This window comes from Megascapheus bottae, chromosome 19 (assembly GCF_031878675.1).
Source record: "Megascapheus bottae isolate mThoBot1 chromosome 19, mThoBot2.hap1, whole genome shotgun sequence".
In the NCBI taxonomy this organism is placed as follows: Eukaryota; Metazoa; Chordata; class Mammalia; order Rodentia; family Geomyidae; genus Megascapheus; species Megascapheus bottae.
In genome coordinates, this window is record NC_143527.1 from 30,062,426 (window position 1) to 30,085,891 (window position 23,466).

The 23,466-nt window shown below is 40.2% G+C and overlaps 1 protein-coding gene across 1 annotated transcript in view; it reads left to right on the top strand.

The window, feature by feature from the left end:
* B4galt6 (beta-1,4-galactosyltransferase 6) overlaps positions 1–23,466 on the top strand; it is a 70,019-nt gene that overhangs the window by 42,012 nt on the left and 4,541 nt on the right. The window contains exons 5-8 of the mRNA XM_090353289.1: positions 6,636–6,752; positions 10,458–10,645; positions 22,456–22,578; positions 23,293–23,394. Coding sequence (XP_090209415.1) covers positions 6,636–6,752; positions 10,458–10,645; positions 22,456–22,578; positions 23,293–23,394 — 530 coding nt within the window. The remainder of the gene's footprint in view (positions 1–6,635; positions 6,753–10,457; positions 10,646–22,455; positions 22,579–23,292; positions 23,395–23,466) is intronic.

Sequence of the window (23,466 nt, forward strand, 5' to 3'; positions counted from 1 at the left end):
AGATGTGTGCAATTTCTGTCTGCATCTCCAGTGCACAGAATATTGCTTTGTATAGTGTATGAACTAAGCACAGTTTTGTTGAATTGACTTTATAAATTCCTTTTGGCTTTCTTGCCAGTGATTAAACAAATGCTCAACTTTCTCATTGTCTCAACCAAGTTGTGAAGCTGCTTCAACGGCTGTCAGTGCATAGTTCACCAAAAAATATTTTATAATTGCCTTGTGCTGTTTCCCAGATAAGATTCACCTAGTAAATTAATCTTTTTGTTTCTTAATGCAATTTCCCATTACATTTGTATTTGCATGAAATATGTCCCTGTTTATACGCATTCCACTTTCAAAAATTATCCCAAGCAAAACATTATTGCTTGAGTATTGTGTGTGTAGGTTGAATAGCAATGGAAGAAAAGACATGTAATCATAAATGCTGGGTTGGCCTGAAATTTGATACTGAGATATAAATAGGAAATGGGCACTGTCTAACCTTCTAACAGTGTAATTTGGTGTTGGAAATCTTGAAGTGCTTTTGTCCTGTGGTGTGCCAGATAGATTTAAAATTTTATGTTTTCATCTCATTTTCTCGGCTACAGATGTAGCACATGAGCAGTTCCTGCTTGCAGCTGTGAGTAGACTGTAAATGCCATGTGATTCAGTACGTAAGAAGTACTGAAAGGAGCTCCTGGGAACAAACTAATTTAGGGATCTAAAATTAGCTTGTTTCATTTAGGTGCTTTGAAATAAGCTAATTTTAGATCCACTTTCACTTTGAGGTTCTGAGTTCTGAGTTATGAAATTATTAAAGGTGTGAGAGGAAATTTAGAGAGATCCTTCAGAGGTGAGCTGTGCTTGTCATGTTTAATTAAGTGATTCTTCCGCTTTCTTCCTCCTTGTTTATGTGCTAATGTAATACTGGGATAAACATATATGAGAGGGGAGAAAAGAACTGGACTTACATTAGATATCTCCTGGATTTGTTGTTTGTTTCCTTTCTGCTGGTCCTAAGGCATGAACTCAGGGCCTGAGCGCTGTCCCTAAGCTTTTTTGTTCAAAATTAGTGTTCTGCCACTTGGGCCACAGCACCACTTCAGGCTCTTCTTTGTGTGTATGTATGTGTGTGTGTGTGGGGGGGGTGCTTCACTAGAGATAAGAGTTTCATGGACTTTCCTGCCCAAGCTGACTTCAAATCACAATCTTTAGATCTCAGCCTGAGTAGCGAGGATTACATTCATGAGCCACTACCTCCTGGCTCTCTGTTATATTTAATTACAAATAAATAAACAAAACAACCTGTTAGTTGATAGCAAATTAATTAGAAATGCCATTTTCCAGAAGTAGTGAATACAGCACTTTCTGGTGATTCCTGATACTGCAGATTTAGCAGGTTTCTGTTCAGGTTGGATATCTAAGGAAGTAGGCTGATTTCCATAAGAAAAGGTTGAAGATGAAGACAGTGAGGCTTTTCAGGTCATTCCAAGTGATTTGTTTACCTGCAACATTGGCTTTTTATTCAGGAAAACACCTGCAAGGCTTAAAAACCCTGGTAGTGGAGTGATATTGCCACCTACCCAGAGGCCTGGAGTTTCCTTGCTGGTCCAAATCCCTCATAGATGGGGCTTAAAACTGCTTGAACTCCTCAGACATCCTGACTCCAGTAGTGATAAGAACAGACAAGGACCTAGGGTTGGTTGTTTGTTTTGTTTTGTCTTTTGTTTTAAATCAAAATGTCTCCAGTTTGGGAAGTGTTTCTACATGCATTGGAAATGAAGAAGGAAATATGGGACAATGGAACTGGAAAATGCCAGAGGAAGAGGAAACTTGTAGCTTCCACTTCCTTCAGTCTAGTGAGTGGCACACAACTAGATACATGTTTAATGAAATGTAAAGCTGTGGTACCCATGGTTGGTATTGTTGTGCCTGAAGGTTGAGAACTGATAAAAAGAAAAATTGGTGGGCAAATTATATGTGATAGACATTTTTCTTAATTGTGCTTTCATAGTGTGGTTAGGGGTGAATAAGTAAGTAAAAGATAGATGCCTGCATCTTTAGAAATAGAAGTTTTAAAGGGGATGCAACTGAGGGGGATAATTTTGCTTGAACAAGAGGTGGTTAGGGAGGATTGAGGAAGATGGACATTGTTTCAAAAGATAAATGTTCTTCATCTCTACTAGCTCTATAAACAGGAAAGTGGTTTGCACAGCAAATTAGGCACACAATAGAAAGAATATCCTGAAACGAAGGCTATTAAAGTTTCGAGCTAGGGTTGGGAGTTTGGCCTAATGGTAGAGTGCTTGTCTAGTATGCATGACGATCCACGTGTGAATCCTCAGTACCACATACATGGAAAAAGTCAGAAATTGTGCTGTGGCTCAAGTGATTGAGCTTTATCCTTGAGAATGCCCAACAACAATGCTCAGGCCCTGAGTTCAAGCCCCAGGACTGGCACAAAAGAAGAATAAAGTCTCAAACTTAATAATCTCAGAACTTTGAGATCTTCTTTTTTCTAGACAACAAAGAAGCTCTTTCTTCCAACACAGCTACAAGCAGGAGGAGCACACCAAATGAACTTTTAAGATATTACCTAACTTTATTTCAATGCCAACTTTGTTTTAGGCCTATCGTTCCTAATCTTTGATAGTATCTCATTACCATTTTAGATATTTATTTGCTATTAAAATGTCATTTTAGTTTATTTGAATTTGCCAAGGCACTGGTAATTTTCTAGTATTTGCACTTTCCTTCTACAACTAAAAAAAAAAATCACCCCAAGACCAAAACCAAAAATAAGCAAAAACCCCAGCCCTGGATAATTTAAATGTTTCATTGAAGGACTTAATAAATTAAGGTCTGTAATGTTGACTTTGTTAATCCTTACATGCTCAACTTATCAGTTAACCTAATTGGACCTAATTAATATGAACTCTTTTTTTTGGATAGTCCTAGGCTTGAGCTCAGGGCCTGAACATTGTCCTTGGACTTTCTCAAGGTACCACATACATAGAAAAAAGCTGGCTTTTCTGATTACATTTTATATAGATAGCATCTTTCAGTCTTGAATTCCAATATATTTTTTTGTGTGCATGCTGAGGATCAAACTCAGGGCTTCATAAGTGGTAGGTAAACACTTGAACTACATCCTCAGCTCTTTTCTTCCCCCATATTCGCAGAATGATGCATTGAGAAACTAGTTCTATTTCCATATGCACAATTTTCACTTCATGTTTATGTTTTCTTTGGTTTATGAGGACAAAACTTCTCTGGTTGGTGAAGACAAACTTTTCTGGTTCATAAAGTAAAGCTTCTTTGCTTTCTGACTTTATGGGACATTTTCGTTACACTTAAGATTCTAAAGAATGCTGTTACCAATTTACTTTTTTTCTGTCATACATTTATTTTTCCATATATTTTTATTGTAATTAATAGAAGAGTTACATTATATTCACCAGATAGAAGGTACATTACTTCACATACATTGATAACCTTTCTCATGTCTTGGTCCCCATTTCCCTCCCCTCACTCCCCCATCTTGTTTTCCCCCTTCCCTATCCGATTTCAAATAACCAAATACACACATATTCAATATATCAGATAACAAGGTGAAATACTATAACAATATGAGATAGCCCAGGGACAGCAAAAGAGATGAGAAATAACAGTACATTAAGGACAACAATCACTCATTATATGGCTTTTGTTTCTATATCCTGGAGGTCCTTGCATTTACTGTCATACTATATGGCCTTATGTATCTAGGTTTTCCTCTATTGCAAATCTCTACTAGGAGAGCCCAAGGTTTCTATTGATTATAACAAATGAGGGAAACCATTGAGCTTATGTTCATTTGAGTCTGGCTTACTTCACTTAGTATGATTTTTTCTAAGTCTTTCCATTTCCTTACAAATGGGGCAATACCACATCTTGTTGATCCACTCATCAACTGAGGGACATCTAGGTTGGTTCTATATCTTTGCTATGGTAAATAGTGCTGCAATGAACATCATTGTGCTAGTGGATTTAGTATGCCCTTATTTCTGGACAATTGGATAAATGCCAAGTAGTGGAATTGCTGGGTCATAGGGGAGCTCTATGTTTAGTCTTTTGAGGAACTGCCATACTGCTTTCCATAGTGGTTGAACTCCCACCAACAGTGTAGTAGTGATCCCCTCTGGCCACATCCCCTCCAGCATCTGTTGTTATTAGATTTCTTGATCCTGGCCATTCTAACTGGAGTGAGGTGGATTCTTAGAGTTGTTTTGATTTGTGTTTCTTTTATGGCCAGAGATGTTGAGCATTTCTTCATGTGTCTATAGGCCATTTTTGTTTCTTCTTCAGAGAAGACTCTCTTTAAGTCTTTGGCCCATCTTTTAATGGGATGGTTGTTTCTTTGGAGATTAGTTTTGGAGTGATTCAATTTTTTGAGCTGTTAATATATTTTAGATATGAGGCCTTTGTCCATTGTGTGGTTAGTGAAGACCTTCTCCCACTCTGTAGGCTTTCTAGTTAATTTGCTAGCTATGGCCTTTGCCGTACAGAAGCTCTGCAGTTTAATGCAGTCCCACTTACCCAGTCTTTCTCTGATTTGTTGTGTTTCTTGGTCCTTATTAAGAAAGTTTTGACCTGTGCCAAGGAGACCTACTGTATCTCCTATTCCTTCTTGTAAAGTTTTCAGTGTATCTGCTTTTACCTCGAGGTCTTTGATCCATTTGTAGTTAATTCTAGTGCAGGGTGACAAAGAAGGATCCAACTTTAGTTTTCTGCAGGTGCTTAACCAGTTCTGCCAGCACCACTTATTGAAGAGGCTGTCTTTCTTCCATTCTATTTATTTTTTGCTCTCTTATCAAAGATTAGGTAGCCATAGGTCTGTGGGTTAATATCTGGGTGCTCAATTCTATTCTATTGGTCTTCAGGCCTGTTCTTGTGCCAGTACCAAGCTGTTTTGATCACTATAGCTCTGTAACAGAGTCTAAAGTTTGGTATTGAAATTCCTCCTGAGCTGTTCTTTCTGCTAAGAATTGTTTTTGCTATACGGGGTCTTTTATTATTTCTTATGAAATTTTGGATTGCCTTTTCTATTTCTTTAAAGAATGACATTGGGATATTGATGGGTATTGGGTTGAATTTGTAAATAGCCCTTGGCAAGATTGTCATTTTCACGATGTTGATTCTTCCAATCCAGGAGCATGGGAAGTTTTTCCATTTCCTCAGTTCTGCTTTAATTTCCTTTTTCAGGGTTTTATAGTCATACTATGTTCAAGAGGAGTGGAGAGAGTGGGCATCCCTGTCTCATTCCTGATTTTAGAGGAAATTGCTTTAGATTTTTGCCATTAAGTATAATGCTAGCTGTGGGTTTGTCATACACAGCCTTTATTATACTGAGGAATGTTCCATAGATTCCTAGTTTCTCCAGAGCTTTTAGCATAAAGGGGTGTTGGATCTTGTCAAATGCCTTTCTGCGTCTGTTGAGATAATCATGTGATTCTTGTTCTTGCTCCTGTTGATGTGTTGAATTATATTAATTTGATTTGTGTATGTTGAACCAGCTTTGCCTCCCTGTGATGAATCCTGTTTGATCATAGTGTTTAATTTTTTTGATGAGTTGCTAAAGATGGTTGGCCAGTATTTTGCTGAGAAGTTTTGCATCAATATTCATCAAAGAAATGGGTCTATAGTTCTCTTTGATCACTCTCTGTCTGGTTTTGGGATGAGGGTTATAGTGGCTTTGTAGAATAAGTTTGGCAAAGAGCCTCATTTTCAATTTTGTTGAAGAGCTTACCAATTTACTTTTAAGTTAAATATTATCTTACCTCAGAAATAAACTTATAAACATATCAGTAGTTTAATTGTGCATCTTGATTAAGTGAAAACTTGTTAATCATCAACATGATGTCACCCTGCTGTGCTACAGAGTATTAGGACTCACTCTTCTCTAGCTGTATTTTGGTCTCCATCATCTATCATTTTACTCACTTCCTCCTCCCCTGACTCCTTCTACCCTTCAGCTCTCCACTCCTTTGAGAAAAAGCTAGTTTAGCTTCCACATGTGAGTGAGAACATTTGTTGTGTCTGTTATATTTCACTTAGTATAGTCCCTTCCAAAGTTTTTATTTATGTTCAACTTTAAAACGTAACAGCTAATATTGGTGCCTCCTTCTTTCTCACTCCTCACATCCAATCTACAGTTTTCTCTGAATGTCTTAAAAATTGATATGGCTCTCTTCCCCACCATCCCCATCACCCCTTGCCCATTTACCTCTTGCTTGGACTCTTGTGTTAGTTTCCTGAGTCTGGTTTTGTTCTTTTCCATTCCATTCCTCATACTTGTACCACAGTCATCTTCACCATCAGCACATCTCAATCTGTCATTCTTAGAACTCTCTAGTGAAAGCCACATCTTTCAAATGACCTCCAGAGCCCATCTCATCCTTCCCCGCTTCCCAAGAACACAAGTAGCCATGCGTGTGAGTGCTCACTGTCAGGTGTATGTTGAGAATCATACAGGAGTGCGTGAATTTAAACACCAACATGAACTTCCTAATTTCAGCTTTCCTGTCCTTGCTTATTTTGTGGTGTAGGCTGTTTAAGTGCTTTTAAGAATTTACTGCTATATCTACTTACAGACGTGACCGTTTGTTTTAAAGGTGGCCGTTCTTATTCCTTTCCGTAATCGCCATGAACATCTGCCAATCTTTTTCTTGCACCTGATTCCAATGCTCCAGAAACAGCGGTTGGAATTTGCCTTTTATGTCATTGAGCAGGTGAGAATATTTTTTAAAAAATATTTACTGGGTACAACTTAAACTCTTGGATTTGGCTTTAGTTAAAATATTTAGGAATAATCAGGTAATTTAAGCCCTTTGTTTTAGAGCTGAATAAAATATTTTGGATATTTGGACCTATATTTTTCTCTTAATAATTGTAATTACTTTGTAGTAATTGTAATTTGCTCAAACAAGTTGATCAGGGATTGTAATTAGAGTGTGTTAGAGAGTAATTGAAAGTCTTATTCTAAATTGCATACATTCATAGTGTCTAGTTTTGAAAGAATATTTCAGTTTTCAACCTATGTATTTCAGTACAGCAAGGGAAAGAGAGGAACTTTCTGTGGTGGTTTTGTTTATTTTTATTTTTTAGTAACAAGGCTTGGATGATTCTGGTTGAGGACTTCTTTGCACTACAGTGTGGGTGCTAGGCAACCTTGAAAATTAATATTTGATCAACTTTATTAGATGATGAAGGGAACTTGAGTCAGCGCCACATTTTTTAAAATGGCACACATGACACATTTATTGTCGTGTTTTCAAAATTTTTCATTGTGAAAGTCATCTTTCTTGGTAAAGGAATATCGACTGTTTCTGTTGTAGCCTACATATCTAAATTGCATTATTCTCTTACTATATTTGGCAGCAGACTAATCAAGTTTTGATTTCTAAGGTCTTTATAGTTTTTCTTCCTTAGTGAATTATTTTGGATCTGTCTCTGTTAAGAAAAATTATTCTCAGATTTTGTATCTACTTTTTTCTTCTGGTAATATTGGCTCACATAACATACTTATAGGTATCTGAAAAGCCCTTTATATTTTTTCCCTGTAAATATAGTGATTAAATTAAGCCAATGTATTTTCTAATGTAGCACCTATACTATGAAAATGGACTCTTTTTATTTGGTAACAAGTAAAAAATAAATTAGCTGCTTGTAGAAATGATGATACTAGATTGCAATGTCATTATTCTCAACTATTAGTTTCATTCCCTGAAGCTTCAATCAATTGTCCATGCTGTCCTGGAAGATGTGATATCCTCCTGTGATGTTAAAGTCACAATTAAATTGTTTTGTGTATGTGATGAAAACCTCTTTGTAAAACAACTAAGATCTGTATTTTAATTTTCAAACCTCCGAAGTCTGAATCTCAGCCTTTGTCAATATTCATTCAGGCTCATGCATTTGATAGTGTGCGGTTTTATATCTTCACCACTTATGAAATAGAGGAGCAGTTCTGCAGTTCTTCTGTTGGATTAGTGCCCAGGAGAAATGATCAACAATTAAAGAAAAGCTGAACTATTCTAGTTAAATATGAAGGATTGTGCAAGGGTTTACCTCTTCTCCAAACTCTGAAGATGAAGTGAAAGGGGAAAAAAAAACCCAACTTGTAAATTAAACAAGAACAGAGAGGGCGCATTTTCCTTTGGCTCTTATTTAGGAAGCTCCTGAAAAAGGGTGTGTAGCAAAGTAAGTAAATCAGATAAAAGGTGTGGATGATCATAGGACATGAAGCAGAAGTCCCATTTGATAGCTGCTAGTCCAGACTACAAGACTTTTAAAAGTGAGGGCGCTGGGAAAGTGAGCTTGGGAGATGATTCAGTTTCTGTGATCCCATCAGTTATTATTAATTGCTCAAACCTTATTGATTGGTGCTTTCTAACAAAATATTATATATATGGAAAACTGGAGTTAATCTTGGTTTGATATAAACAACAAAATCATTTCACTCAACTGTTAAAGCCCATCTTCTTCAGTCAAGAGTTATAATACATTTCAGTTCGTCTAACCATTCCAGCACTTATGTCCATACCTTCAGGCAATATAAGTTTCAATGTTTCTTGCCTTGTTAATTTTTCGGGATTGTCTACTGGTTTCGTATAATGGACGTTGAAGAATTAAACCACCACATCCACTGCCTAGCACTAGTCTCCCAGTATAGTTTTATTGTAATATTTAAAACTTACTCTACTAGAGTTTACATTGTTAGAGCTTACTGTTCTTTTTTTATTTAAAACAAATTTTAAGACCTTAAAGAAAAGTCAAGCTTATTTTGAGATACCAGTAATAATGTTATAATTGATCTCCCTTTCATTTTATATTCTGTTTCACTGGTGAAGAAGAGGCTGTAAGAAATAAAATGATTTCTGTGACTTCAAATTACATGTAAGACTTCACTCCTTAGGTAGTACTGTAGTGATACTACAGCTTATCCTCATTCCCTTTGACCACGTATGTGCATATAGGAAATGATTTTGAGAATGTTGCTAAGGCATTGGTAAGTGCTCCATGATTTTCTTTAGAAGTAGAATAAATTTTTGTTTTAAATTGCTGGTGCACTTTGATATTCTTTCCTATAAATGAAGGAAAATGCTTGCAATGTGGGGATTTGGGTTTTGTGTAAAAAGTAAAAGTACTCCTGATAAAGACAATAAAGTCTAGTAGCATAAAATGAGAGAAAGGAAGGAAGGAAGGAAAGAAGGAAGGAAGGAAGGAAGGAAGGAAGGAAGGAAGGAAGGGAAAGAAAAGGAAGCCAGGCATGATGGCTTACACCTGTACTCCTAGCTACTCAGGAGGCTGAGATCTGAGGAACAGGGTTCAAAGCCGGCCCGGACACAGAAGAACCTGAAACTCTTATCTCGAATTAACCTCTAGAAAACAGGAAGTGGGGCTTGGCTCAAGAGTAGGTCGGTAGCTTTGAGCTGAAGAGCTCAGGGACGGTGCCCAAGCCAAGTTCAAGCCCCAGGATCCACAAAAAAGAAAGAAAAAAAGAAAGAAAGAAAGAAAGAAAGAAAGAAAGAAAGAAAGGAAGGAAGGAAGGAAGGAAGGAAGGAAGGAAGGAAGGAAGGAAGGAAAAGAAAGAAAGAGTAAACATAGGAGCTGTTTGCCTGTACAGTTTCCCTACTAAAGAAAAATGATGATAATGTAAAGTAAGCATGATTTGTGTGTTGAGTTCCAGTTGTCTTTTAAATGTTCTTAATGCCTGTTATAAACATTAATAATAGAAAGTTAGACTTCTCTGGCTTCATTATGTAATAGAGGGGTCATGATCTGTTGTGTCGTTTTTAGTTTTCCCTTGGTAATGTTAGAAGAAGTGGAACCCGGGGCCTCATACATGGCCGGGAACTACTCGATCACTGAGCTACTTCCCGGCCTCTATTTTTCAATCTGATGATATAAAGAACTTTATTTTAATGTCATTTTAAATGTAGCATTTTTTATTTTACCTTTTCTTTGTTATAATTTATAAGTTGGTATATTTGCAATAAAGCAGAAATACAAATTCTATTTTATATAGTGTTATCAGTGTATCAGTAGCCAAGATAATAAGTTACCTACTTACTTAACTAGTGCTCCATTACCAAAATACAGCATTATGCAGAGATCAAGTAGTACAGCATTATGTATCACATAATGGCATTCCCAGAAAGTTCTATTACCTACTGCCATCCTAGCTGTCTTAGTTTATATATGTATACTCTGTAATAGTCATGTATCATCTAATGGCAAATCATCTAATGGCACATCTTTCAGAATGTTTCCTCTATGTAATTGAAAATCCTGACTTGTTTGATTGAGGTATAATTTTTCTTTGATCTGATTGAGGTATGATTGTTCTTTGCTGACTGGGCAAATTGGAAACTGTAAGGTGGAGAGAGCCTAAGTGCGTTTCTATTTTCCTTTCTGTATTTGCTTCTGTGAAGACCGGCACACAACCTTTTAATCGCGCCATGCTCTTCAATGTGGGCTTCAAAGAGGCCATGAAAGACAGTGTCTGGGACTGTGTGATCTTCCATGATGTGGATCATCTGCCTGAAAATGACCGGAACTATTATGGATGTGGAGAGATGCCACGTCACTTTGCAGCAAAGCTGGATAAATACATGTATATGTAAGTGGTACACATTATTTCTGATACCAGAAACAGCATTATGAGCCTAAATATCTAAGAGAGCTCAGGATCCTAAAGAATATCTCCAGTCTATTTTTTTTTTCAATTCCAGTCTACCTCCATTGGGAGCTAAGGCATGGTCATCCATCTGTGTACTTTGTAGTTCAAAGAGTTTGGAGTGTGTTATGGTAGAGAGGACCCTAGTTTCTGCAAACACATGTGTAATTTAAAATTAGGTTCTCACCCTGTGAAGCTTTTCTGGTCACTTGTACTTGTGACGTTTGGGTTCTTTTTCATTGAAATGATATTGTCCAGCTGTATGGCTGCTCTGTGGGACCATAATATAACTTGGTACCCATGTCATCTATGCTGGCTTTATTTCTTATTGCCCTAGAGGTGGTGTGGGGTCATGAAAGACTTTCTTCTGCAGTATGTCTTCTTAAACTGTGCACTCTTAGCCTTCTCTATAATTATAAGAAACACATCTGTGCCGGGGCCTCCCGGCAGCAAATTGGGGTTCCTGAAATAAGGGGCAGGGACTGGAAAAATTAGAAGAGAGACAAACACATCGGGTCCAGGAGGTCTGCAGCCCAAGCAAAAACTGCCGCGCCGTTTATTCTTCACACAAAGTTTTTATCCCCTCCCGAGACCAGGGCCCTCCCAGGTGTTACATCCAGATCGTTAATCAGGGAGCTGTTGAGGGTTACATTCATATGGTAAATCTCAGATCAACTGAACAGGAGAAGGCCAAAAAACAATAAGACAATCAAGCAATTATCTGATGCAAATCAAAGTACAGTTTGTTTCCACTCTTGCTCCCGACATATCCCCCGTCTTTATTTTTAAAAGAAACACAAGTGCAATTTCTATTCTTTTCACTATCTCTAATATCTCATTATCCTGTCTCACTTTCCAAAAATGACTGGTCCCTTCATCTAAAGGGGATAGATGGGCGGAGATTCGGCTTCTGTGACTTCTTCAAGCTGACTCAGGGGCGTTGTCTCTGTGCTTGACCAGGGACCTTAAAAAGCCTAGCCTGTTTATTAGGGATTGCAAGGATTAGATATCAGGAATAATAATTTACTCCAAACTAGAGATCATATTTGACATTTAACAACTGCACAAACCATCTTTGGCTACAATAGTGTAGTTACATAGCACCCATTTGTAAAAGCCTTTTCTTGATTGTCTGGGGAACTAAATTTCTGCAACCTTAACAATGCTTCAGTTGTCAGATCTAAACAGATTAATAGAGACACAAGTCTCAGATCCACAAACTTTTCCTGAATTTGTGGCTGGTGTCAAAAATAAATAAATAAATAAATAAATAAAAATTTTGCTCAATTAGGGCTTTAAACTATCCACTATCACAGAAGATTGACAAGTTCCTGCCCAGTTATGAAAGGCACGGGCATTAGTAAGGCATGCTTACAAACTATTCTATGACCTCCCGGCTCTGATTAATTTGATCGGCCAAGCACAAGTGACTAAGATCTGACACCATCTCTGCCATCCAAGCAGAGGCTTTCTGCGTCGTGTCCCAGTAGAGTTTCCCCACACAGGGATAAATGTCCCATTGGCAATTCACTTGCTTAGTTGCTGGACTTGAACTCAGGGCTTGGGCACTGTCCCTCAGCTCTCCAGCTCAAGGCTAGCACCCTGCCACTGTGAGTCCTGAGCTTGGTGCTTGAGTGCTGTCCCCCAGCTGTTCAGCTCAGAGCTAGCACTCTGCGGCTTCAAGCTCCAAAGCAACTCTGCCTTAATAGCACTCTGCTGCCAGATTAGACACCACAATCTCACAGGGACTTTGCTTTGCCCGGGGTTGGCTCAAAACTGCAGTTTTCAGATCAGTGAGTCCTACGAACGGCCATGTATCTCCAATTAGAGCAACAAGGTGGTAGACACAGAAATAGTCTCTAAGCATGAGCTTACCTAGAACCTGGAAAAGGCCAAAGTTACATCTGAATAAGGATTGCTGTTCTTCTCCAATGGGCTAGCTGGAAGTTACAAGAGCAAGCTGAAATAGCAATTAAGCAAATACTTTGGTAGTCCTGATTTTCCTTTTCTCTCTTTCTTAAAACATATAAGACAACTTCACTTTCAAATATTGTTTAGAAACCCATTTCCAATGTTCTTAATAACTTTTACTGATACTGGCTTAAACAATTAACACCTTAGCCTTTATTTGCAATTGAAAAACCTTTGAGGGCACAAAGAGCTCCTGCCCTCAGGCCCCCTAGGGCCCAAGGCACTCCTCTTGCCTTTTAGAAAAAAGGGGCTCTTATGCAGTTTAGATTACTGTCTAAAACTCCAACGACAGTTTAAACTCAAATAACAGTTTTTCCCTAATGCAAGAACTATAGACATCAGTGCACCAAAAGTCCAAGACTGGACTTAGTTTTCTTCCTTTTTTTTTTTTTTTTTTTTTTTTAAACATTCCTTTAAAATACTAATCACATTATCCACATTTTACCATCAGATTTCTAGTGTCAGTTTGCAAGAAAGGACAGGCAAAGTTTCTGACGTTAATGAACAATTTTACATTTAAATCTCTAATACATGTTTCCAAACTTTAACTTAAAGTAATAAATCCCAAATTCCCTAACACCTCTGAGCTGAACAGGACACAATGTTTACAATGTAAACAGCTGTATGCCCTGCAATAAAATGCAGATTTCAGGATCTAGAAAAATATTTACCAGTTTTTCTTTAAGACAACACAATAATTCTTTGAGACATTGTAAAACATCCAAACCTAATATTTTTCTTGAAGTTTTAAGCTTAGATTTACCCAATTGTCTTTGTGTTTAAGTATAAATTTATCCTTTTTTTTTTTTTTTTTTTTTTTTTCAGCATGCTGACAATTTAACCTTGAACATGTTCACTCACTCATTCACACACATTCATACTCAAAGATCATAAAGCGCGCAAAATTAATATCGGCCGTTCAATTTCCGGAAGTTTGTGTCAAGAGAGTTTTGCCAATTTTACTCTTACAGGTGAGAACCAGGTTCGAAACAAAACTTTTTGCAAGGCAACTTAGCTGGAATTTATTTTTCCAGGGCTTGTTACAACTGCAGACATGGGGGAGCGGCCATGCTAGGCCCAGAAATGTTCAAATAAATAACAAGGATGTGTGCTTGAGTACGCACAGAAAAACCATAAGGACCCACACTTAGAAATGGTACCAATTTTAAAGACAAAAACTGGACAAAGAAAAATATGTAACATGAACAAGACAGAGAAGCGGAGACTTTTAAATAATCAGACATTGACATATAACAAGAAAATTGGACTCAATCAGATACACTTAACAGCTATTTTTAGATTTAGACATGTCTTGCTGGTGGGACTCTCAGGTATGCTTTGATATTGACAAGAAACTCAGAAGGGGAAGGGGGGTCAAGGCGTCCCTTGACCACCCAGGCCTCTATTTTAGGCCCACAGTGCACCCCTCTTTTTTTTTTTTTTTTTTTTTAAAAAAAAAAAATAAAATAAAATAGAATAAAAAAATAAAACAAAACACAGACATACAGGGGGTCGGCCGACTTCTACTTACCTCTGGAGGCCTTTGCTTTTCACCTGGGCATCTTTTACAAAAAAGGTTATTAAGAAGAGGGCTGGTAAAGACAAAATAATGTCACATATTAAATTGTGTAGAGTCAATGAATATGTTAAAAGGTCCCTACATAATAGTAAAAGGAGGAGAAACACAGCTCATATGAATGTGTGGAACAAGTGGATCAGTAGCAGTCCCAATAGACATGCACAAATAACTCAGGTTCTTTCCACGTCGCAGGATGCACCACTGGAGGGTTGGGGGTGTAGGCCCAGTGAGTCGCTGCTTGGATGGCCACTGTCACTCTCCACGATCCGAACGCAGCGTTCAGGCAGCCAGCGGGCGTCATTTTCTCCTTGTGAAAAAACACATACATGCCCTCGACCCCAGGTTAGAACAGGATCGGGTCCATGCCAAGCACCAGTTAGGGGATCCTTCCACTTTACTAAGGCAAAAGCACGCTGCTCTCTTTTTTCCCAGAATCGCTGAGCAGCAGATAAATTATTTGAATCCAAATTCAAAAAATTTAAAACAAATAAAGCATGATTAAGTATATTCACAGGGGTAGCGGGATACGACTCCCCTTTCTGTATTTTAGCAATTTGATGTTTTAATAATCCATTAGCTCTCTCCACGATGCCTTGACCTTGAGGATTGTAAGGAATGCCTGTAATATGAGTGATATTATAGGAACGGCAGAAGGATTGAAATGCTCGGCTTGCATAGCCAGGGCCATTATCTGTTTTTATTTGCGAGGGAATCCCCATCACAGCAAAGCATCGAATGCAGTGAGAAATACAATGTTTAGTGGCTTCCCCAGCAAGGGGGGTGGCCAAGATAAAATTAGAATAAGTATCTACAGTAACATGAACATATTTTAATCGGCCAAATGATGGAACATGCGTGACATCCATCTGCCAAATGTGATTAGAAAGCAGTCCTCGTGGATTTATACCTAAATGGGGGGCTGGTGAAAAAGGGACACAGTTGGAGCAAGTCTTAACTATTTGCCTCGATGCTTCCCTAGATAATTTGAACTGTCGGCGCAAGGCTCGACTGTTTTGATGGTGGATGGCATGTGACTGCTTAGCAAGTTCAACCTGAGTTAAGTAAACTCTGGTGGCAGAGTCAGTGACCGCATTGCCTTCACTTAAAGGGCCAGGAAGATTAGTGTGAGCTCGAACAAAGCCAAAAAAACAGGGGTGGTTGCGAGAACAAAGCAAAGTTTGTATTTGGCGAAATTGGGTCTGAATATTGGAGTTAGTAGTTCCAATAAAGGGAACAGTTTCTATGACTTGAAGAGCACGAATTACATATTGACTGTCTGAGTATAAGTTAAAGGGCTCGTCTTGTAACAGGACGAGTGCCTGTAAAACAGCCTCTAACTCCACCTCTTGGGCGGAGGAAAAACCTGTAACCCAAGATTGAGTTTTCCCATTAATGGTCAAAGCAGCCGTTCCATTTGAGGATCCATCTGTAAATACCAAAGCGGCAGAAGATAAAGGCGAGGCCTGTACTATGGAAGGAAATAGAAACGTATGACACGCAGCAAATTGGAGAAGTTTGTTAGACGGGTAGTGATGCAAAATTTTTCCCGTATAATTGGCCCAAGCAATGGCCCAAGGATCGCAATGGGCGAATAGCCAATCTTGTTGTTGTAAATTATATGGGACACAGATAAAATGAGGTTCCTGACCTAAATATTTACGGGAATCCACTCGGCACATGTGTATCAGATTAGCTACCAATTCGTAGTAGGGGGTCAGCACTTTGCCGGGTGTTGATGGTAGATAAAGCCATAAAAGTGGGCCATCCTGCCACAATACAGCAGTTGGGGAGTGAGAAGTAGCTAAAATGTAAACTCCCCAGGGTTTAGAATAGTCACAATAGGTCATTTGTTGCTGGGAAATTGCCTTTTCTACAATTTGGATGGCCCTCCTGGCGTCAGGATTTAATTCGCGCAAGGATGTAGGGTTGGTATCTCCTTTTAAGAGATCAAAGAGGGGTTTTAACTCTCCTGTGGAGAGCTTTAGATAAGGCCGAAGCCAATTTATATCTCCTAAGAATTGCTGAAAATCATGAAGAGTTCTTAAGTGTGAAGTTTTTAATTGTATTTTTTGGCTTTTAAAATAGTGTGGGCCTAATATATGGCCTAGATATGTAAAAGGCGGGTGTTCCTGAACCTTTTCAGCTGCTATTACAAGGCCAAAGAGGCTCAGATCCTGCTTTAGTTGTCCAAAGGCTTGTCGTACGACGATAGGGTCAGAACAAGCCAACAAGATGTCATCCATATAATGAACAATATAAACAGAAGAAAATTTTTCACGAGTGGAAGAAATGGCTCTAGCCACAAAACTTTGACATAAAGTTGGGCTATTTGCCATGCCCTGTGGGAGCACAAGCCAGTGATATCGCTTCATGGGTTCTTTAAAATTAACAGAGGGGACACTGAAGGCAAAGCGCTTACAGTCTTGAGGCGCCAGGGGTATAGTATAGAAACAATCCTTCAAATCTATAATAATCTTATAAGTATCCTTTGGGATTGCCATGGGTGAAGGCAAGCCAGGCTGTAGGGCCCCCATCAGTTCCATTGTGGCATTTATTTTTCTCAAATCCTGTAACAGCCTCCATTTACCTGACTTTTTCTTTATAACAAAAATTGGAGAATTCCATGGAGAGTTAGAAGGGGCCACATGCCCCAAATCCAGCTGCTCCTGTACCAGCTGCTGTACTGCAATGATCTTTTCTAGTGAAAGAGGCCACTGTTCAACCCATACCGGTCGTTCAGAGAGCCAATTTATGGGATCAGCATGAGGGGGAGGGCAAACGACAGCTCCCGTCAAGGGATACCCCAATCCTTGTCTCGTAGGGTGAGACTGGGGTTGGAGTGGCTCTAGCTCCCCCTGTGCTGCTCGGCCTAGTCCCCTAAAGGGGAGGAGGCCTTGATCAAGTAACTGCTTAGTGACCGCAGCACTAGGACTAAACATATACACTCCCATTTTTTCCATGATATCACGACCCCATAAATTAATTGGCAGATGATCCAAGACAAATGGCTGAAAATGACCAGAGTGCCCTTCCTCATCTCTCCAAACAAGGATCGCACTGCTCTGCTGTGGGTCAGTTGCTTGCCCAACCCCCTGTAGGGAAGTCATAGAGGTTGTCAGGGGCCATTGGGCTGGCCAATGTTTTTTAGATATCACAGACACATCTGCTCCAGTGTCTAATATTCCTTTAAAGGGCTTTTCTTGTATAAATATAGTCATCTCAGGCCTCTCTTGTTTTATGCTTTGTACCCAATAGATATCAGAAGATCTAAATCCTCTCTGTCCACATGGGGAATTAGCAGTCTCCCCGGGAGGTAAAGGCACAAGTATTAATTGTGCTAATTTTTGACCGGCTGGGATCGATACCACGTGTTTCGGGGCAGAGGCCATAACTTTGATTTCTCCAGTAAAATCCTGGTCAATTTTGCCAGGTGTAATCTGTATCCCTTTAAGGGCTGAGCTACTTCGCCCTAACAGCAATCCAGCCACTCCCGGGGGAAGGGGGCCGAAGACCCCCGTGGGGAGAGCTTGTGTCCCCATCTCTGGGGTCAATACTGAGCAGGTGGAGGAACAGAGGTCCAATCCTGCACTTCCTGGGGTGGCACGGAGGAGGCCGGAGACTGATCTTGGGGGGTTGTTAGAAGATGCACTTGTGGCCGAGAAGAGGGAGGGACTGCCCCATGGTTTTGCGGGGCCAGGGGCTGGCCCCTCCTCCAGTTTCCCGAAAGCGGGCGGCCATTGCGATCTGTTCTTGACCTGCAATCTTTAGCCCAGTGCTTCCCTTTACCACAGCGTGGACATGTGCCAGGTGATTTTTCTCTCTTTTGCCTGGCCTGGCATGGGCATTGCGTCATCCAATGTCCTATTTGTCCACAAGAGAAGCAACGCCCTGGGGGTCTAGCAGCCCGAGAATGCCGCTGACCTCTGTATTTTAGAGACTCAGTAACAGTCTTTCCTTGAGGAGCGGCGGCTAAAGTAAGGCCTTGTACATGGGAGGGTCCAATATCAGCACACAGTGAAATAAAGTCCGTGATTCCTCCCTTATTCCTATGGGGTCTGATAGCTGCCTGACAGGCGGCGTTGGCATTTTCATAGGCTATGTGTCTAACTATAATCTCCCTTGCATTCTCATCTTGTACTAGGCGGTCTGCAGTCTCCATTAATCGAGACAAAAATTCTAAATAAGGCTCATTTGGTCCTTGTTTAACTTCTACTAGATTTTTTGTACGATTGGAATTGCGTAACTTTTTCCAAGCCTCTCTCGCCGCAGCATTTATTTGTAAATAGGCCTCCTTTGCATAACCCAATTGATCTTTGGTGTTTTTATAGGTTCCCTCTCCTAACAACTGATCAACAGTGTAAGGCAGGTTCTTAGACCTATTTGTTTCAATTTTAGCCCGACACTGTGCAGTGAACTCTGTCTCCCATAATAAGTACTCTCCCGCACTAAGGCATGCTCTGGCAAGCCGCTTCCAGTCATTTGGGCATGCAATACCAGCACACGCGGCCTCCAATATTGCTTGAGTAAAAGGGGCAGTTGGCCCATATTGGGAGCAGGCATTTTTTAAATCCTGTAATAGTTTAACAGGAACAGGTTGATGGTATACTTGTTCATCATGATCAACTAAACTAGGGAAGCATCGAGGCCCTGAAATACCTTCCCTCTCTCTAGCAGCCTGAGTCAGGTTTAATTGCGATGCACTGTGCCTGGTTGTAGTGCCTGTTAAAAGGGACTTGTTGCTAGGGCCTTTAGGCTTGCCTAAAGGTTGAGAAAGGGATTGAGGCCGTAAGGCTGCAGCCGGAGGCGGTGGGTGTGAGGGGTAAGGTTTAGAATCAGACACCATAGTGGCCTGAGGGTCATATTTCTTTCCTACTTCTGAGGGGGCTCTCTGCTCTGTCCCCATTTTCGATAGAAAATGTAGGATTTCTTCTAACTTCTTCTCCATCGTAGCCATTCGGCCCTCCATTGACTCATCATAACTTTCCTCCTTGGTATTCAAACCTGAATTCTGATACTCAATATCTACTGGTTGTTGTTCCGTTTGCAAGATCTCACTTAGACTCTCTTGGGCTGCGGCATATGGCTCAGCCTCAGGTTCTTCAGAAGGGTCCTTTAACTCATAAAGTTCCCTTAATTCAAGATTTAATTCAGCATCTTCATGTAGAGGATCTATGTATTTACTTACTAAATTCCATACAGTAGTAGCCTCTATTGGGGTCTTTTCGGGGCCATATACCTCATAATAATCTTGAATTCTTTTTCCTATCCGCTGCCAGGCTTTTTGGAATGCCTCCTCTACAGACCTCGGGCATGCCTCCTCGAGAAACTGTAGGAAGCTCTGAAGCACCCCCTCTTCCACCCACGTTCCGTGGGCTTCAAATAGGCCTGTTAAGATCGGTAGAAATAACTCATGGCTATTAGCTTGACCCATAATTATTACTTCTGACTATACTCTCTTAATAGTCCTACGATGTGTTACTCACCACAGGGAGGGGTCCTTCACCTTCGTCCCAGATTTTCAGGGTCCCTGTTCGGGCGCCAGATGCCGGGGCCTCCCGGCAGCAAATTGGGGTTCCTGAAATAAGGGGCAGGGACTGGAAAAATTAGAAGAGAGACAAACACATCGGGTCCAGGAGGTCTGCAGCCCAAGCAAAAACTGCCGCGCCGTTTATTCTTCACACAAAGTTTTTATCCCCTCCCGAGACCAGGGCCCTCCCAGGTGTTACATCCAGATCGTTAATCAGGGAGCTGTTGAGGGTTACATTCATATGGTAAATCTCAGATCAATTGAACAGGAGAAGGCCAAAAAACAATAAGACAATCAAGCAATTATCTGATGCAAATCAAAGTACAGTTTGTTTCCACTCTTGCTCCCGACACATCTGCTCATTGTTTTACTTGATATGTCTTAATATGTAAGTAGTTAAACAGCTGTGAGGATAACTGAAGTTGACAATGAGCACAAGAAGTCTAAGCTGGGAAAGAGATCACAGTTTTCACTGACTTACCTCACAGTTTTGGTAGCCTCTGAGCAGCAGAGCAGGGTGGAGCACAGATTCTCAATGACAAGAACAGATGAATTGGCATCCAAAGATTATGTGGGGTTTTGGTTTGGTTTGAGAAAGTTCTTTTCCTGTTGTTCTTCATCTGATCATCTGAGTCGGGGGGTTGCCTTAGTTGGGGGCCATTGGGATTTTTTTTATTTTTGGAATTTAGAAACCTGGGGTTGTGTTTTAGAACTTCTGGACACTGAATTTTGGTCAGATTAATGAACTCAAATTCGATCCAGTGTTAAATGGCTCTTAGCAAAAAAAAATTTAGAAAGTTGTGTAAATTAAGAATACTAAAGTAATGTTATACTTCAAAAGCAATTTCTAATGACAGTCATTCATGTCCGTTGGACCAGTCCCAGAGTTGGTAGAACATCTTGTCTAGAATTTAGAAGGCAGCAGAGGAGGAGAGGCAGCCTGCTGGTCAGGTAGCCTGCTGGTCTCAGCATGAGCAGGACAGTGTTCTGCCCAGTCAGGGGATGAAGCCTCCTGAAAAGTTGCTGCCCACTCCGATTCATAGTGTGACCCCAGATTGGCCACCCAGATTTACTTTCTTTTCTGCTGTGGACAAGATCAGGTAATCATTACAAAATTTGACTTACTTTTTAACCTTTATCTGTGGTAACTTCATTGAGCCAAGTCTCTTTTCATTATTTACATAATGCAGTTAGTTGTTTCCACTTAAAACAGTGGGAAGAGCTGATATGGGCTTGCTGATTTATACTTGTTGGGAAACACACTTCACATTACTGTTTGTATCTTTCTCTTCCAGTGCTAGGGATGGAAACCAGGGTTTATCATCTGCTACACAAATGCTTTACCAGAGTTATGCTATTTTTGCAAACAATAATGTCATGTGTTTCCATTGACATGGGGACAAATAGTCTGGTAGTGTGGGAGATAAGCCTCTGTGAAGGACACTTACTGACCTTCCGTAACCCCCCCTCGGCATTATTACTAGAATCCCAAGCTTTCAAGCATGAACTTTGTGGGGTATCCTGAGACAATATGGCTGTCTTTAGGGTGAGTGTTGCTGGCACTCTCCTGGAATATCTTTGCCCCGAGATGCAGGGCTGCACTTTCCCGGAGTGCTCTGGCTCCATGTGAGAGCTGCTTTGTCTGATTTGGTGTGCCATACAAGATCCTGGAAAAGAGTGTTTTCCTTCATACCGAGTGTGTTAAGTCCTTCACAAGATATTAAATCCTTCCTTGCCCCCCAAACCCCCGACCCAGGACAGAATTGTCCTAGAGCTGGGCAGATTGCTCTTGTCTTAATTTTCTTTGCTGTCCATGATCCTTTTTCCTCTGCGGTGCCATGCACTGTCCTGATGTCTTCAGCATTACCATTGTGGAGAAGCACATTTGCCATCATTCTAGTTGACTTGGGACTGCAGGTCTAGGAGAGCCACCTTAACATCAGAAAGCCAGTCCAATTCAGAGTATTAACCATGTAACTCAGAAATATTGCATGGTTTGACCAGTTACTTGGGATACACATAAGGAAAGGGTAGGGAAAACAAAATCCAAATTTTAAAAAAATAGTTATTCCCTCCAAATATCACTACTTAAATATATTTGTAAATACCTACGAGGATTTTGTGAACACAATTCAGCTAGTTATTTTGAAGTGTATATAAATGCTAGAGTTGTATTTTCTAATTTCTGTTTATCTTGCTCTACATAACACACTATGCATTAATTCAGTTACTTTTTAATAATGTTATTCCTTTACCAAATTAATTATAGTGCTTATTGCACTATACATATAAAAATGTTTTTCTTTCTTTTTTTTTTTTGACAGTCCTGGGCTTGAGCTCAGGGCCTGAGCATTGTCCTTGGACTTTCTCAAAGTTAGAGCTCTACCACTTGAGCCTCAGCACCAGTTCTGGCTTATTTTCTATGTATGTGGTACCAAGGAATCGAACCCGGGCCTTCGTGCATGCTAGGCAAGCACTTTAACCACTAGGCCAGACTCCCAGCCCCATGTTTTCATTTCTTGGTTCACCTTTTCCAGAATTCTAGTTAATTATTCCAGTGGTTTCTTTGGAGAATAGGGTTATATTTTGCCAAGCACGTGAAAAACCAAAAGTTTGATCTGTGGAAGACTGTTAGGATTTCATTTTTAGAATGCAGTGTCCTGCTTTCTTTTTCAGTCTTCCCTATAAGGAGTTTTTTGGTGGTGTCAGTGGGCTGACTGTGGAACAGTTCAGGAAGATCAATGGCTTCCCCAATGCTTTCTGGGGATGGGGAGGAGAAGATGATGATCTTTGGAACAGGTATGTTTACATTCAGGATTGTTTACTTGTAGGATGTGTATATTTCATTTCTTCTTCTCCCCCCCCTCCTCTCCCCCTCCTCCTCCCCCTGTTCCTCCTCCTCCTCCTCCTCCTCCTCCTCCTCCTCCTCCTCCTCTTCTTCTTCTTCTTCTTCTTCTTCTTCTTCTTCTTCTTCTTCTTCTTCTTCTTCTTCCTCTCTCTCTCTCTCTCTCTCTCTCTCTCTCTCTCTCTCTCTCTTTCTTTCTTTCTTTCTTTCTTTCTTTCTTTTTTGTGGATTATGGGGCTTGAATTCTGGGCTTGGGTGCTGTCCCAGAGTTCTTCACTTCTCAATACCACCCTACCCTTTCACTTCTCAATACCACCCTACCCCTGGAGCCACAGCCCTACTTCCCATTTTCTGGTTGTTAACTGGAGATAGGAGTCTCACATTCTTTAGTTCCTGGGCTAGCTTTGAACCGAAATCCTCAGATCTCAGTCTCCTTAGTAGCTAGGATTACAGGCATGAGCCATTATGCCCGGCTTGGATATTTCATTTCTGTGTATTAAATTGTATTTGCCTACTCCAAGAAAGAATTCTTCAGGACAGAAAAATTTTGAGATTCTTACTGCCTGTTTATTCCTTTCCTTTCATGAGGAACACCTCAACTCATTGGCAGCATGTATGTTTTGACGCTGGAAGTTGACACATTTATCCATTCTATATCTGTGTCGTAGAGTCCATTATGCGGGATATAATGTCACCAGACCAGAGGGGGACTTAGGAAAATACAAGTCCATTCCTCATCACCATCGAGGAGAAGTCCAGTTTTTAGGACGGTAAGTTTAATGTCCTCAGAGAACAAGGGTGTCAAACCGTTCAGGATGTAATAGGTTAAAAAAAGGGGGGAC